Source organism: Lissotriton vulgaris, chromosome 1_1 (assembly GCF_964263255.1).
Source record: "Lissotriton vulgaris chromosome 1_1, aLisVul1.2, whole genome shotgun sequence".
Lineage (NCBI taxonomy): Eukaryota > Metazoa > Chordata > Amphibia > Caudata > Salamandridae > Lissotriton > Lissotriton vulgaris.
Genome location: NC_141685.1, coordinates 1,695,546,732 through 1,695,563,223, shown reverse-complemented (window position 1 = coordinate 1,695,563,223; position 16,492 = coordinate 1,695,546,732). Strand labels below are relative to the sequence as shown.

At 47.1% G+C, this 16,492-nt stretch overlaps 1 protein-coding gene across 1 annotated transcript in view; it reads right to left on the bottom strand.

Moving 5' to 3' along the window:
* The window catches only part of TASOR2 (transcription activation suppressor family member 2), a 911,282-nt gene that overhangs the window by 482,653 nt on the left and 412,137 nt on the right, over positions 1 to 16,492 (bottom strand). The window contains exons 19-22 of the mRNA XM_086918936.1: positions 16,081 to 16,158; positions 15,296 to 15,373; positions 14,768 to 14,845; positions 1,511 to 1,573 (exon numbers count right to left, since the gene is read on the bottom strand). Coding sequence (XP_086775062.1) covers positions 1,511 to 1,573; positions 14,768 to 14,845; positions 15,296 to 15,373; positions 16,081 to 16,158 — 297 coding nt within the window. The remainder of the gene's footprint in view (positions 1 to 1,510; positions 1,574 to 14,767; positions 14,846 to 15,295; positions 15,374 to 16,080; positions 16,159 to 16,492) is intronic.

Here is a 16,492-nt window from a genome sequence, read left to right as displayed (position 1 = left end):
GATTGTGGGTGTGGCGCCGGCATATGAAATTTTGGCATTTCGCGTTTTCTACGGTGTCAAAGAGATCTACTGTTGGTGTCCCCACAGTTGGAAGTATGTTTGTAGGGTATGAGTGTGGATTTCTCTACTCGTGGACTTGCAGGTGCATTCTGCTGAGTAGGTCTACTAGTGAGTTGTCCGCTCCTGGTAAATAAAGTGGACTTTATGTTTGTTGGCCCATTCCCACATGAATTGTGCTAGCTGAGATAGTTGTAATGAGTGGGTCCCTCCTTGTTTCTGAATGTAGTACATTGCTGTCATATTGTCTTTTCGTAGAGGGGCATTTTACCCCAATATGTTGAGTAGGAACGCTTTGAGACACATTTAAATGGCTAGCAGCTCTAACATATTTATGAACAAGATCTGTTACTGTGGCGATCAATGTCTCTGTACCACAATGTCCTTCATATGAGCACCCCAACCCATGAGTGATGCATCTGTTGTGAGTGTTACCTGCGGGATTGGGTCCCTGAAGGCTCTTCCCATATGTGTGTTCTGACAGTCCCATCATTGTACTGCCTGATGGATCTTGGTTGAAACCAACTCTAGAGCCTCTGTGCAGCCCTCTGCTTGTGACCATTGTGATGCTGAGCACTCCTGTAGGGGTCTCATATGTAGTGCTTAATTTGAGCCTGTGGTTTCTGGTGCTCAGCACAGACACTTAATCATCAACACCGGCCCTCTTCCTAAGAACCAGTTAGGACACATTAATTTAAGGGGAAATTAAGTGATTTGCAAAAAATCACAGGATGTTCAGCCGATGTCGAGACTTGAACCCGGTTCCCCAGCTCTGAAGTCGGCAGCTTTGGCCATTATGCCACATCCTCTCCTACCATTCATGGTTAGTAATTGGTTCTGTATTAGGCAGCGCTAACAGGAGAAATGGCCTGGTGCAAGCTGTCTCGTAAGGAGAGCCCCAGCACTCACTTTTGTTTACAAATTAACCACTACTCATATGCAATGTTCCCTCTTATTTCTTTCCAGGTCTCTGTGCACTGCAGCCAAGGGTATGTGAGGCAAAATGCTGCAGCAAGACTCTTAACAGGACTGTTCCCATGAGGCACAGGGTCAGACTGATTTGCATATGGCTATGTCTGAATTGGGGTGGCGGAGTCAGCTAAAGAATGATGATGGATTAAACCCAGATCAGTTGACTGGGGGTGAGTGCTTGCAATGTTCAACACTGGATCCATCATCCCCTTTGGTTTTGCTAAAACAAATAGAGGCACGAAATAGAAAGCAAGAAATACGAGTTACAAACCACAAAGCCAATAGTAAGCAATGGACGGAATGCATTTCCTGGGAAGCTTTCAAAATGTTCCCCAAGATGTCGTTAGCAAACCAGACAGATCCACTGTCTGGTAAGCTACAACCTAAAAAGATTTTCATACAAAAATTAATCAACTAGGTGGATCACTTTTGAAAGGGAAGTTAATTAATAAAAAAACGGAGCTATAAAAGCCGACAGTACCTCAGACTCAATGTTAGAAACATCCACATCGTTTTCAGATTCCAACAACTCTTCTCTTTCAACCTATAATTGGAAAATAAAACTAATCAGCTGACCAGAGGTAAAATGCAGATGTCTCCAGGATTAATTTGCCATCTCACTCAAATATAATAAATCACCAGCAATTTATACAAAGTAGACAAACTATTGCATGGATAAAAGTGGCTCTGATACTCATTTGCCACCTGCACCTCATTTAAGTACACGTGGGGCAAGGTACAAAATTCCTAGGTAACACGTAACTTTTACACATCACGCAATAGGTCTCACATTTGCGAGAGTTTAAGCTATTGGCATTGTAAATGACTAAGCCTTTTATTTATCTGTTTTAATAATTAATACATAAATAAAAGGCACCGTCACTTACAATGCCAATAGCTCTAACTCTTGTAAATGCAAGACCTTTTTCATTTTAGAGAAATGGCCCTCTTTGTCCCGGGCAGCATGGATAGTGAAAGTGCACATTGTAGGAAGGTAGATCCTGACTATGGTTGCCCCCAACTTTTTGCCTTGTGTTGTAGCTGGTTTTTGATATAGTTGGCCTGGGACCCTGCCAATCAGGACCCCAGGCCTACTGCTCTCTCTGTAAAATGGATTCCATGTACCTTAGGTGCATTTACCAATTGGTACTGGGCCACCTTATCAGACCCTGTAACTCAGGGCATAGGTGTACCCAGGGCCTACCAGGGCCTGCAGCATGTATTATGCCACCCCTGGCTGGCCATCTAAATCTGACACAACTGGCTGCACGACAGCTGGGGCAAAGTGGTGTAATCCCCCTTTGCTTTAGATATAGTATACCTATATCTAACCCTAAAATGGACACATGTATTCCTAGCAGTCACTCCTATGGCAGGCCTTAACAATCCTGAATGCAGAGTGCTTGGAATTATGTGAGATGGTGCTCTGGCATGAGCTGAGCCCGTCTGCAGCTTGCAGAACCAAGTCCTAATAGCTGTTCTATGATAACGCGTACCATATACTCTTAAGTGCATTATAATCCTCGCGGTTATTTGCTATCTTTGGTATCGCTTTATCAAAACATGTCGAGTAAGGTGTCATACGAATTAAAATATTAACCCCTCGCCAATTCTGGCGACGGGGTTAGCATTCCACCCTTCTAGAGGGACACGACATGTATGTAACTGTGAACCCCGGTTAAAGTTAACTCGAGCCTCAGCCTCACAAAATGGATGCTGCCAACACAGACACAAGTCTGACCCCCTGCAGCCGGGAGTCCTTCCAGCGAGGGGAGCTTGGACAAAGGGTTTCCTGTCAGGGGCGGTGCTAGCACCATCCCAGACAGGGTTTTGTGTATCCTAGGTAGGCAGGGCTGAATAGGAAGGTGACTGCAAGTGGCACCCCGGTGCTCACTATGCATCTGCCAGTTTGAACCAGTTCCAGGGGCACACCAGCCCCTGAGCTGGGGAAAGTCCGGCATGGGAGAGGGGTGTAACCACCCCCCTTCCAGGTCCCACCCATGGGCAGGACCTAGTCCCGTACCAGCCCCTTTCTTTAGAATAAAGGGCGGAGCGGAGACCCTTCCAAATTAGATCATCTTTGAATCCTGAAACTACTTTCTACGAAAGGAACTCAAGACTTCTTCTTAAGATTTCTCCCTTGTGACTAAGGAGTAGTCACCCTGCAGCAGCAGGCACCACCTAAGTATCTTGCGGTTTGCTAAGACGTCCTTCCTCCGGAACCAGACTGACCAGCTCGACGAGACCCGGACTCCCTGCCCTCTCTGACCCCAACCTGCCTCTACAGCACAGCTGAGAACCAGAGGTGCGACGAGACCAGAGGACCCGGCGATCATCAGAACCAGCACGACACTGAACCAGCACGACCACCGAGGGACCCTCGAGTGGGTGCACTGGGGTAAGAGAAGCCCCAACCCCAAGCAGCACGAGCACCGAAGACCAGCCCCCCAGCATCCACCAGATCTGCGTGGGACCCTTTTGCTTCTGTGTCGCTTGCCACGTTGTCCGGTCACTTGCCCGTTGGCCAGTGACCCTCCAGACAACGTCCTATGTTTGTTTCACCGCTGGTCTAGCTCCTCTAGACTGGCCCTAGTCTCCTCCTGAAGGGGACCTTCCTCGGACCCTTAGACGCCATTTTGTGTCGCCACGTGGGCTTGCCGTAGCCAAGGCTTGTTGCCTCCCTCACCGGATCCAGCATCGCCAGCAGCCAACATCCGACGTGGGACAGCTCGCAGACCTCCAGCCTGGCCGACATCAGCGCCCCTGGTCCGTGCAGCAGCAGAATCCAGTGTCACCTCTTCGCCTGGCTGAGTGACCTCGTCCGGTGCCGTCCTGGTGCCCACCTAATCACTGGCTAGTGATTCAGAACTTGGTCCCCTCTGCTTACAGGTACTCTTCTTCAGCTGATCCAGTCCTTGGATCAGCCCGGAACATCTTCACTGGTCGCCTGCCAGCAACTTCCACTTCAGGCTCCTGGTTCGTCAACGAGGATTCCCGACGACACTTGAACCCTATGCAGCCGCAGCCCCTGGGCTAGGTAAACCGAGTACCATGGTGCTCCAGCGTAGACCAACTCTCTAAGTGTCTAGATCCACTTTCGTTTTTGACCTACCTAGTCGGGTTCGCCCGAGAACACTAACTTTGCATTTGCTAGTATCCATAGACTTCGTCCCGCATTACGAGTGAGAGTTTCCACTCTGCACACGGCGCCCCTAGGCCTCCTGCTTCTAATCTAAGGGTTCAGCATTGTAGGCCTAGCGATTCTAAAGTCCGTGAGAACTGTTACTTACCTGCTAGTGATTTGCATTCCACTTCCATAGTATATGGTTTTTCGTGCCCCTTGGGCATTTGTGTAAATTGTGCGACCTTCAGTATTTCTTTAAGAGTTTTGTTTTGTGCTTAGCACCCTGTCCTCATAAAGAGTCCAGGGTTGTTGTGTTATAAATAAATATCCTTTTATTTTCATAACAACTTGTGTGGTGTCCTTTCACTTGGTGTTCAAGGGGTATATGTGATGGTATAACAGCTGGCTTAACACGCCCTCTAGAGTTTAGCCTAAAGACTGCTCTTGTCCATGCTACTAGGATAGCTGGTCTATAAGGTTGACTTACAACCAATCATCAATAAGGGTCGTTTGGACTGATACATAGTGATCACTAGAATAGTGAGCACTGCATATCAGGCCAACTTCTCACACACATGGCACACTAAGTGTTGAAGGAAAGCATGTTGTGCCTGCAGTAGAAGAAACTCATTAAAGAAAATAGCGCTTACAGACTAAATAGGACATACTGTGTAACCTCAACGGTAAAAGGTCCAGGCCTCATGGGAGGTTACAAATGAAGCAAAGGCGGTACTACGGAGAAACTAACAAGCCTATTAACGAATCAGACGCCAGCATTTACGAAGAGCAATGACACAAGCCAATGACAAATATGGGCGGAGAGTGGGCAGAGCTACACGTCCATACTCGAATACAGCATGCCTTGCAGAGCAGTGCATGCGCTAACCAGGTTCTACCTAAAAGTATGTTAATAGGACATTATTGGGCGATCCCTGTGGGAAGACTTTTGTTTAGGAATAATAGTGATCATCACTTTACTATCCATTTCAAATATATGGAGTGCAAACAAGCAAGAGTGGGCAACAGGAAATGTGCTTCCTCCTGCGGATCCCCGCATCCCCTCAAGTAAGGCGGGAAAGGCGACGGCTGCTCCCCAGATTGCAGTGGGGGCCGTCCCCAGGAGAGAGAAATCAAGGAGGCTGGTGTTAAGGAGGAGCTCGGCCTGGCACTATAGTAGTGAGCAGGTTGGAGCTAGCTGAATGACATGCCCTGCCAGAGAAGGGACGCAAGGGAGTGGAGTAGCCGGAGCAGGCTGCAGCAAGAAGAGGCCGTTGGGGCCCGTGCGATTCGCCCTGCGAGACCGAAGACACAGCGGTTGGTGCCGGGTAGCTGCCATTGGAGCGGAGGTGTGACTGGCCATCCATAACCCACCCCCTATTTCTTTTTGGTTGCTGGGCAGTGTGGACTCCCAGGTGGAGCAGAGAGGCCATGGCCATAGGCGAGACATGGCCAGCAGGAGGGCCGGTGACAGAGCGCAGCCATCATTGCCAAAAAGCAGGAAGGAGGCCGGGAGTGGATGGCCTCCCTTTTTTTCCTGGTAGACCCTGCAACCCGAAGGCTGGTTGAGGGCAGGTAGCCGTGATAAACAGTGGACCCCTGTCTTCCCAGAAGGGAGGTCGGAGAGCCTGCGAACAATGTGCCACGGGGAGTGGCCCTATGGAGCCTAGCAAACTGTGGTGAGGCGGCTGGTCCCAGGGGTGGCGGCCCCACAAAGCTGCCGATGGATGCGCCTGGGCCAGTAAGGGGCCAGACAACTGACTGTGGGATTGGTGAGGTGCAGACAAGAGATGGTGAGGAGCATCACAGCTCCGCCTGGTGGAACTGGAGCAGAGCGCAGGGGGACGACAGGGGCCCCAGCGGTGACAAGTTGGAGCTGGCCTTGCAGGCACACATGGCAACGACACTGGTGGCACTGCGAAATACCCTGGAGGTCAATATTGACATCGTGGAGCAGGATGTGAGACTCTTATTAGCAGACCACCGTAAGTTGTAGGATAGGGTGTCACCCCAGTAAGGGCATATTGCGGCATTGGAAAAGACTGTGCCCGCCCTACAAACTGAACTGGATGATGCGGAGGAAGGGGGCCTGCTCTTGATAGCAGGAGAGGCTGGGGGTCGCACTACAAAGGCAGCAAGGCCTTTGAAGCTCCCCTGCCACAGATGGCTCTTCCTCAGCTGAGGGAGGTGTGACTACCTCCACCCAGGAAAGACTTGGTTTCTGGGCTCAGGGAGCAAAGGCTCCCACCCCAGGGGTCCAGAAACATGTCTTGTGGTGGCATGTGGACCAGTCAGGGAGCCCCACAGAGGCTGGTCGTTTTTCAGGGAGCATCTCTAAGATGCCCTCTGAGTGCATTTTTAATTAAATCCCACACATCAGCGTGGGTTTTATTTGCTGGGAATCTTAATACCAGACTTCCAGTTTTCAGTAAATCCATTATGGTGCTGTGGAGTTCATAATGACATACTCCCAGCACCATAAACTCAATGGCATTACTGCACTTACAATGTCTAAGAATTGGTCTTGACAGTGTAGGGGTACAGGGCTCATGCATCTGTACCCTCACCACTGGTATAGTGCACCGAGCTACAGGGGTGGCTGACCTATGCCAGGGGAGTGGGTTGTAGGCAAGGCACACAGGGATGTGTGCTATGTTGACACTTTGTCATGCACCAAAACACGCACGCTCCAATGGCAGTGTGTGTGTGAAGGTACGGGGTCTCTAAGCTATGACTGAGGCAGCAATCCATGTATGCAGAGGGGGCTCTCCCTGACAATATTGTCCTGGAATGTCAACAGCCTTGGCAACAACCTGAAAAGGGGAATAGTGCTTAGGTATCTGGCCAGACATGATCCCAATGTCGCTCTGATGCAGGAGACGCATTCGGTGGGGAATTATTGTGGATTCCGGAACAGGTGGTGGTACAGGCTTCTGGCTCTTGCTGGCTTCTCGAGGGGTCCGAGGGGAGTGGGTGTGCTGGTACGCAGGTCACTGCCACTGCAAGTGTCCCGTACTTGGGTGGACCTCTAGGGGTGCTATGCCACTGTGGAGGTTAGTAGGATTGGCATGGAATTGGCAATTTCACTTTCCACTGGTGAAGCTCGGATAATGGTTAACACATACTCAGGATGCCCAGTTTCTGGTGGGGGGCTACCTTAACTTAATGCTCCGAGGAGACTTGAATTGGCTTTTGCCAACCATAGGGAGGAAACTCGACTGGACTCAAAGACTCCTTTGTGGTCCATGTCTAGACCTTACTGCCTTCTGGTGCCGCATAATATGGTGGGGACCTTTGGGAACATGTACTATTTGTATACGGGATATTAGAACATGTTCCCCAGGTGACAAAGCTACAGACCATATTGCCCGGACCTGTGAGGGATTGGAGGCGAGGCCCTTGGGAGCCGACAGCTGACACTACACGGGCACTGATTCAACAGGCCACAGACCACTATTTTAGCGAGAATGTGGGGACTGTGTTTTCCAGCAGGATAGATTGGGAAGCATATAATGCTAGCCCGGAAGGAAGAGTCAGAGAAGGGTGCAATGCTTGGCGGCCCAACAGGGCTCCAGGGTGGAGACTCCAGACGACATAGGACAAGTATTTGCGGATCACCTGAGTGGGGCGTGTATAGGTCAAAGCTAGGGGAGAACCTCATCAATGTGGGGCAGTTTATGAACAATCTTCCTGTTCCTCGCTGTTAGAAACAGGGTAGCGTGGTGCGGAGTGGGTAAGCCAAACTCGAAGGAATTGTGTAAAGCATCTGCGCAGACCAAACACACAGGCAACACACCAGGCACACTACAAAAGAGACTCCACACTAGGTTGTGTTAAACTAGTCTTTGTGAAATTGATGGCACATAACCCAAGCAAAATAATAAGGTATGGATGAATTTTCCTATTTAACAGATGATAGTATAGACCTAGTCAAAAGTTCAAGAAGTGCAAGTAGTTAAAAGATATGAGGACTATTTGAGCCTGTCCGCATGTGCACATTCCCAGTAATTAATAATGAGCAAATATTTGATAAATCGTCAATTCAATTGGTTTTATACAAAAGTTTTGAAATGTACAGGCAATCTGAAGAGATAATGTTTACAAGTCTATCATTAGGGTTCACAGTATATGCTAGGCCTCTAAATGTATTGTTTTTATCTTTATACTTAGATTTTAATAAAAGAATTATTTTGTCCTGATGAAGGTGGAAATTATCTACTGTACACCGAAACACTGCGTCGACTGTTTTTAACATATCACAATTGTCTCACTAAAAAGAGACATGCTTTAAAAGTTCTTTTAGATTGTAAATATACATGAATAAAAATTCTTTTTTAAATAATATCTTTCTTAGATGTGCTTTTCGTAACGTACTGTGATACCCAGGAAAACTATTAGAATATTCTCTTTTTTTGTAAAATGATATTTAGACTGCTATAGTATACTCTGTGTAGATACCCATTGGGAATATCTACTGCATTCAAAAGTTTATCTCTTATGTAACTTGGTGTAACAGGGCTTACGTCCTTTTGGTTTTACATATACCCCCTCCCTGTTAAGTTTATAGGGGTACCTTCCTCCTCTTTGATGACACATCCCTGTGTGCCATGCCCACAAACACACTGCCCTGGCATGCATCAGTCACCCCTCTAGCTGGGTGCACTATGCCAGTGGTGTGGGCACATGTGCATGAGCCCTGTGCTCCTACAATACCCAGGGTCATTCCTGGGCACTGTAGGTGCAGTGATGCCATTAAGAGCATGTGGTACTGGGAGGTTGTTATTACGAACTCCACAGCACCATGATGGCTACACTGAAGACTGAGAAGTTTGATATCAAACTTCTCAGCATATTAAACCCATGCAATAGGTCAGTTGCCCTGGGGAAGTGACCTGGACAAGAGAATACAAGGCAGAGTATGCTCTGCAACACTGCAGCCTGTTTCCTAAATCTCTTCCTAGCACGACAGACTAGGAAGACTCTCACATGTTGCAGCTGAGTCTTCTGGGCTGTTGGCTAAAGGGAGGGGCTGGGGCATAGGGGAGTTGTAGGAAGCTGGATTTGTGTTCTAATTGTCTTGCCACAATTTGCCCCCATTATAGCAACTGGATGCTGGTTTTCGACTCGGATAGTGCACTGAGGTCTGCCAACCAGACCTCAGAGCCAGTGTTCTTTCCTTAAAACAAGGTGATATCTAATTGTAACAACGGCAGAGGTACCAAAGAGGTTCCCTAAGGGCTGTAGCATATCTTATGCAACCCTAAGAGACTCACACACAAATTCCACACAAACTTCCATTGTAGGCTGCATGACATGGTGCAAACCATGAAATGAAATCATGACATGGCACACTCCTCTGTGCTATGCAAAAGTCACAGCAGTTAATATAAGTAAGTCACCCCTACAGAAGGCCATTGAGCCCTATGCCATGGTCCCTTATAGTGTATGTGAGGACATATCTGCATGGGGAGATATGCCCATGTGATGTCAAGTTCTATTACTAGATATTGCAAGTGAACAGGGAAGACATCTTAAGGCATGCAATGGTCACAACGAGTTACCCAGCTAGATAATGGCTTTACTGAAACATATGGTGCTTGGTATCCGACCCCTCACAATATTAACCCCATACTGATTCCAGTGATGAATTTATTAATACCTGCACTGAGATGGTACCTTAGAGATATCCCCTTGAAACCTACCTTAGAGCTACCCCCTGAAACCTACTAGTCCTTCAGTGTGCTGGCTGACTGGTTCTGTTGAACCAGCTAAGACCTCCACAGCACCATATTGGCTACACTAAAAACTGAGAAGTCTGGTATCAAACTTCTCAGCACATTAAACCCACACTGATGTCAGCATAGGATTTAATGATAAATACACTCAGAGGGCATCTTAGTGATGACTCCTGAAAAATGACGTGTCTCTGGTGGGTTCCCTGACTGCCTCACACCATACTGCAATCCCTGAGACATGTTTCTGGACCCCTAAAGTGGGAGCCTTCGCTCCCGAGCCCAGAAACAAGCCTTTCCTGGGTGGAGGTGTTCCCACCTCCCCCAGGCCAGGAAGAGCCATCTGTGGCAGGGGAGCTTCAAAGGCCTTGCAGCCTTTGTAATGCAACCCCCAGCCTCTTCTGCTATCAGGAGCAGACGCCCTTCCTGTTTCCCCTCCTTTATGGCAGGAAGACAGGCGGGAAAAATTAGCCGGCCCAGAAGGTGTGCCAACCTCTGCCAACCCCACCCCTCAGGTGGGGGAGACGAGGTGAAGCCAACTCTTCAGTGCCCACCATCTTGCAGAAGGCAGGCACTCCCCAATCAGGATTTGAGATTGTGCTCACTCCCCCACGTGGGGTGAGCACATCATGGGTGTAGTCACCCTAAGGTCAGTAGCCCATTGGCTACTGACCTCGAGAACCCTAATATGCCCCCTATATACAGTATTTAGGGACAGCCCTGAACCAAAAAGACAGATTCCGGCAACCTACGAAGAAAAAGGACATAAGAAGACGCCCAGCAGAGGAGACTGCAGAGAACAACTGACTTGGCCCCAGCCTTACCGGCCCGTCTGCAGTTTCCAGTGATTCTGCGCCAAATACCGCCCTGTCCTGCAGCCAGTGGCCTCCAGAACCCTGGGAGGACTGATTGCCTCCAACAAAGACCGGAACTTCTGTGAACATCAGCTCTGTTCAAAAGAAAACGCCCAAGACAGACTCTGAGCCTGCTGAGGACAAAGAAAAAGGATGCCTGGAACCACCACTGCACCCGTCGCTTATGGCCCAAGTTCGAGTGGGCCACCGGTCCCAGCGAGCTCCCCTAGGACTCCAGATTCTGAGTCCACCGTGGGTTGACCTCTACAGGAACCCCCCCCGCCCCCCCCCCCCCCCCCCACGAGGTCGCCTGCAGCCTCTGCACGGAGACCCCCCCAACCGAGTGGCCCGGTAAGGTGAAATCAGACATCAAAAGACACCCATGCATCCAGCCGACCTACGCCCTGGAGAATAGAACCTGAGGTGCACCTATGTCCCCGGGCCCTCCAACTTACCTCCCCAGCTGTTGGTTCCTCCCAGAAATCTTCCTGGACCGAGCCTGCAGCTGAAAACCAAGACCGAAAATCGCAATTGAAGACAACAGGGCACCCGACGTAAAAAACAGCACCCTGCACCCAGCCGCCCTGAGCCTCTGCGGGTGCACTTTGTGTGCTAAACCGAATACCCCTTCACCCTGAGCTAAACCCCAGGAGCTTTGCTCCCACAACCTTGTGGCCTGCTCGTAAGCAGCCACCAACCAGAGGCCACCTATCCCCCCGTTGGATAACATTGGATCTCAGCACTCTGCACCCGGCTGTCCTAGTGCTGCGGGGGGTGTAACAAGAGTGCATCCTTCACCCTGGGGAACCCTTATTCTTAACCCAGAAACTTGTGTACCATTTATTGACTCTGTGAGTGCAACAAATGTCTAACACTCCTCTCTGATAAGCCCAAGGCTGCTTGACCACACTACCCTAGATAGAAAGCTTGGGATTGCTAGAGCAAGCCCCTGTCCACTCATAAGGGATAGCTAGACTCTTTACACAGCATACCTCTGTTTGGTATACTATAGAAAAGAGCCAACTTCTTACAGCCCTAAGTTCCTGCATTTGATCTGGCACTGTATTGTGATCTGTTGGCCTGGGTTTGAGTTAACAGGGCGAGAGAATTTTGGATGGTGATGGGCACCAGACAAGGTTGTCCCTTCTTGCCTCTCTTGTTTATATTTGCCATTGATCACCTGGCAATCTAGCTTCGGAGAGACGCGCAGGTCTGAGGCCTGAAGTGGGAGCCAGACTGGGAGGACATAGTCTTTATGCAAATGATGCCCTCTTGTACTTAGCAGACCCGAAGTGCTCAGTACCAGATGTGCTGGCCATCCTCGATGTGTTCCGTACATATGCCGGGATATGCACCAAATGAAACAAGTCTATAGAATTCCCACTGTCGGAGAGGTTACCATTTGGAGTGGGGATAGTCCAGTGTGATGGGAGAGGACAGGATTTAAATACTTGGGCATATACGTCACTAAGGGCTAGATGTAGGTAAATTCAAATGTATGAGTTATTAATAGCGAATTTTACCAATTCGCTAAAATTGAATGTAGTTAGGAATCGCTAAAAAATTACTGATTCCTTAATATTCCTTTATTACGAATCGCAAATTGATATTCGTTAATAAGGAATACCTACCCATTCATTCCTAAGGGCTAGGAGGCCCATAGGAATGAATGGGAAGATATTCACTATTTGCGATTCGCTATTAAAGAATCGCAAATAGCGGGAGCTATTTCAAGGGTGCCAGGGTGTCAAAAGGACACCTTGTTGCACCCCTGAAATGTGCATGTGTGCACATGTGGTGCACATACATGCCCTAAGGGCATCATTTGTGTTTTAACCCCTTCCACGTGGGGCTAATTCCCCCGCGGTGCTGGGGGGGAAGGGGGGGGGAGGAGGCGGGCGCGGCGCCGCAGTGCTCCTGATGAGCTCAGCTCGTCATGATGCACAGTGGAGCTATGCTCATGACGAGCTGAGCTCGTCAGGACTCCGCCCACAACAATAGAACCCTCACACACGCGGGGAATTAGCCGCGCGTGGGCCGTCCGCGGCCGTTATGACGAGCTCAGCTCGTCATGAGCACAGCGCAACTGTGTCTCATGAAGGGGTTAAAAAAAGCAAAAAAGTGCTTTTTTAAAGGAAATTCCTTAAGGCTAAAGTGCACTTTCTTTTGTGCTACTTACATTGTATTTAAGGAATCGCAATTAGCGATTCATTAAATGCAAGAGCAAATTAAGGAATCACAATTTTGCGATTCCTTATTTTGCTAGTAGGTTTAAACTCACCTACATTGCTCGCAGCCAAATACTGGTTGCAAATGCTGAAATTCTGCGAATTTCAGCGTTAGTGCTCGGTATTTTGCCACCTACATCTGGCCCCAAGTAACTGGATGTCTTTTTTTCTGGAAAACCTGAAGTGTATCCTGCAAGACTATAGGGGGTCATTGTCACATTGGTGGAAACTCCCATCTCCGATAGGGATGATTTTCCTCCGAAGATTTTGTATGTCTTGCAGAATTCACCATTTAGGGCCCCAGACAGCAATTGCTTTGGGATGAGGACCCACAAAGGATTGCCTTGTTGTATTGACGAGGAAGCCAGAGGATTTAGGCGGGGCTCTCCCAAATCTGAAGTTATATTATTGGGCTTCCCAAAGGCACATCATCAATGATTTGGTGTATGCGCCGCAGCAGCAACCAGCTGTGTATGCGGACAGGAGGGCTCTGGATCCAGGGGGGAGGGAGTTACCTTGGCTGGTTCTATGGGGTGGGCAGATGGGCTTCTCTGCCAGACCCGGCTGCCCAAGTGATTGGAGATTGGCAGAAGCCGACTCTGGCCAAGGGTTGGAAAGGACGAGTGGAGCTGGAGACCCCACTGAGATTTGGCATTGGGTATATCCAAGATAGGGGTCACCTGGGGTAGGGGGATGATCCCACTCACAGAACTTCAAGCCTAATATGAACTGGGCGGGGGAGACTATCTCTGCTACCAGCAGATCAATCATATACCGTGGGAACTTCTTCGGGATGTGGTAAACGAGGCACCTCTAGAGTGGAGGATGTTGGGTCCTTTTGCTGTGTCTCAAAACTATGCCTCGCTTGTGACGCATACTCAGCCCTCATTGACCACCCTACGCAGTAAGTGTGAAGACGACCTTGGAACGATGAAGGATAACGCTTGGGAAGAGGCCTGGAGGTACCAACGGGAAGTAGCTATCACAGCGGACTTTCAGCTGGTGCAGTTGAAGCTGCTTCACAGGGCTTCCTACACAAGGTCCTACCTATATCTGATGGGGAGGGCGGATACTGATCGCAGTCAGAGGGCATGTGGGCAGAGGTAGATCCTGCTCCATACACTGTGGGAATGCCTGTAGCTGAAGGAGTAGTGGAAGGCAGTGCGAAGGAGGATCTCTTTGGTGCTGGGATGCACCCTTACTCTCACCCTGCAGCTGGTGATGTTGGCAATCTGGGGGGAACAGATGTTTAACATATACCAGCTCCTGTTCTGCAATGTGGCAATGATGGTGGCTAGAAGAGCCATTGTTCTATACTTGGGGAGGGTGGCGGGGGGGTTGGTCCCACAGTGGTGGAATGAGTTTCAAATTTATGCATTCTATTGTTAACAGTAATGTTGCTGTGTTGTAATGGTGATTCCATTGCAGTTGCGATATCATGGTCGTACTTTTATTAGTATTCTTAAGCTGGACGCTTACTAGGCTAAATCATTATTTCTGGGAAACATCTTTTAAGAGGCTTGGAATGTTTTAAAATCTTCCCATAATCATGATGGACAATTTCTATCGCTGCTGCCTATTCAGGATCTCGCATATTAGAAACAATGAAACATCTGTGTATTTTATGTTCAATGATATAGGAAACACACTTTCTATAAATATGTTTCCAAGGTGTATAATTGTACTATCTGAAAATGCTTCAAGCGCTACATCACAACATCCACTACATCACTCTACATTTACCATTTGTCAGGTTCACTGCAAATGAATACCATAAAACAAGATCATATTTAAATGTCATACCTGTGGCACATTACTGCAAATTTCAACAACTGTCACAGACTTAAGCAATTCTTCTCTCTCAAATCCATGTACATTCACCTAGAATAACAACATTTTAAGGTTACTCAACTTCAACATGTTTTTCATTTTTAATCAAACAACAGATTTAAGTAAACACTTGACAACTGCAATTAACACACATGACTACAGAAAACCTTTTAAATAATCATCTATGCATGCTTTGTTAAACAAGAGTTCAACAAACAACACTTTTCTTGTGACTCTTCAAGAAAGAAAAAAACCAAAGACAAAAATTCTAATTTCTGGAAAAGCCGAGCAGGCTTAAATCGCATTAAGATGTTCAGCGATCATTTTTACGCAAAAAAGAAAAATGTATTTTCCGCAATGTCTTTGGAACCACAAATGACAGACTTCATATGTTAATAAACTCTTGAAAGCCAAGCTACGTGCTTATTTAGTAAAAACAAATATTTCTAAATAATTTAATTACATTGAATAAGAACATATAACCAGAGCTGTAGACAGTACCTGTGGCACACTGGCACAAATGTCTGCAACGGTTTTTGGCACAATCAAATATTCCTTTTCCATTTCACTTTCATCAACCTGGAATTACAAAGTTTAACATAAACATATTCATACTGCCTCAATTTCCAAGGTTTGCAGTTCTTCTTGTCGCCCTCCATGAACCGGTATTTTTGTATTTGTATTTATATAAACCAAACCTATCAAGGAAATCAAAGGAGTGCTGTGCACTATGGGTATGTTGGGAACAAGATAGGATTCATACATCAAAGAGGGAAATTACATATTTAAAATACAAAATTATAGTTCACATTTTTACAAATTCAGGAATATGGAAATCAAGCAATTTCCCCAAAATTACACAAATTAAACCTAAGTGCAAAGTCAGGATTGGAAACAAATCCCTGGGTTCCAGAGGTGGCACCTTTTGAACTCTACTTTCACTCATGATAGCCAATTGCTGCTTTTAAAAAGTAATATGTTACATATTGGCATCACTGGTACTATAATGTGCTTTATAAATAATAGATATGTGTAGATGTTCCCACATTTGTAAGAATCTTGATCTGCTATGGAAGAGAGCTCCACAAATCGGAGCAATGTCAGTCCCACAGGCTCCCACTGGGCTCATAAAATGGAAACAACAAAAAAGCTCTTTTAAGACACCTAGATGGTTAAAGTCAGTTGGATCAACAGTCACAAAATTAGCTGCAAATTATTTCATATTAGGCTATCTTTGTGGCAATCTCTTAAAATTGTAGAAAATATCAGAACATCACACACCGTACCTGCGTAACACTACTAGTTATTTCCTCAAAAGGTTCGGACTCAATAAAATCGTCACGTGAAGCATCATTATCATCATTCTGGAATGAAAAATAAATGAGTAAGCTTTTTTATTGAAATCTTGCATTTACCTAATAGACTATAGACCCACTTTAGAGTAAAGTTATTTTAGTACCTTAACTGAAAATGGATTCATGCAATGGACTTTACTCAGTGAAAACAATAATTGATATAAAAATGAAAGCACACATTTAACTTTAACTTTCATCTTCTTTTTGGCAAGGAGTTGGACAAATCAAATTCTACAGTTGTCATATTTTACTACTCTCGATACTCCATTATGCTACAAAACGTGTCCCAAAGCTGAACTATTGTACACCTAATTTAGGGTACTCATTTCACTTTTCTGAGACC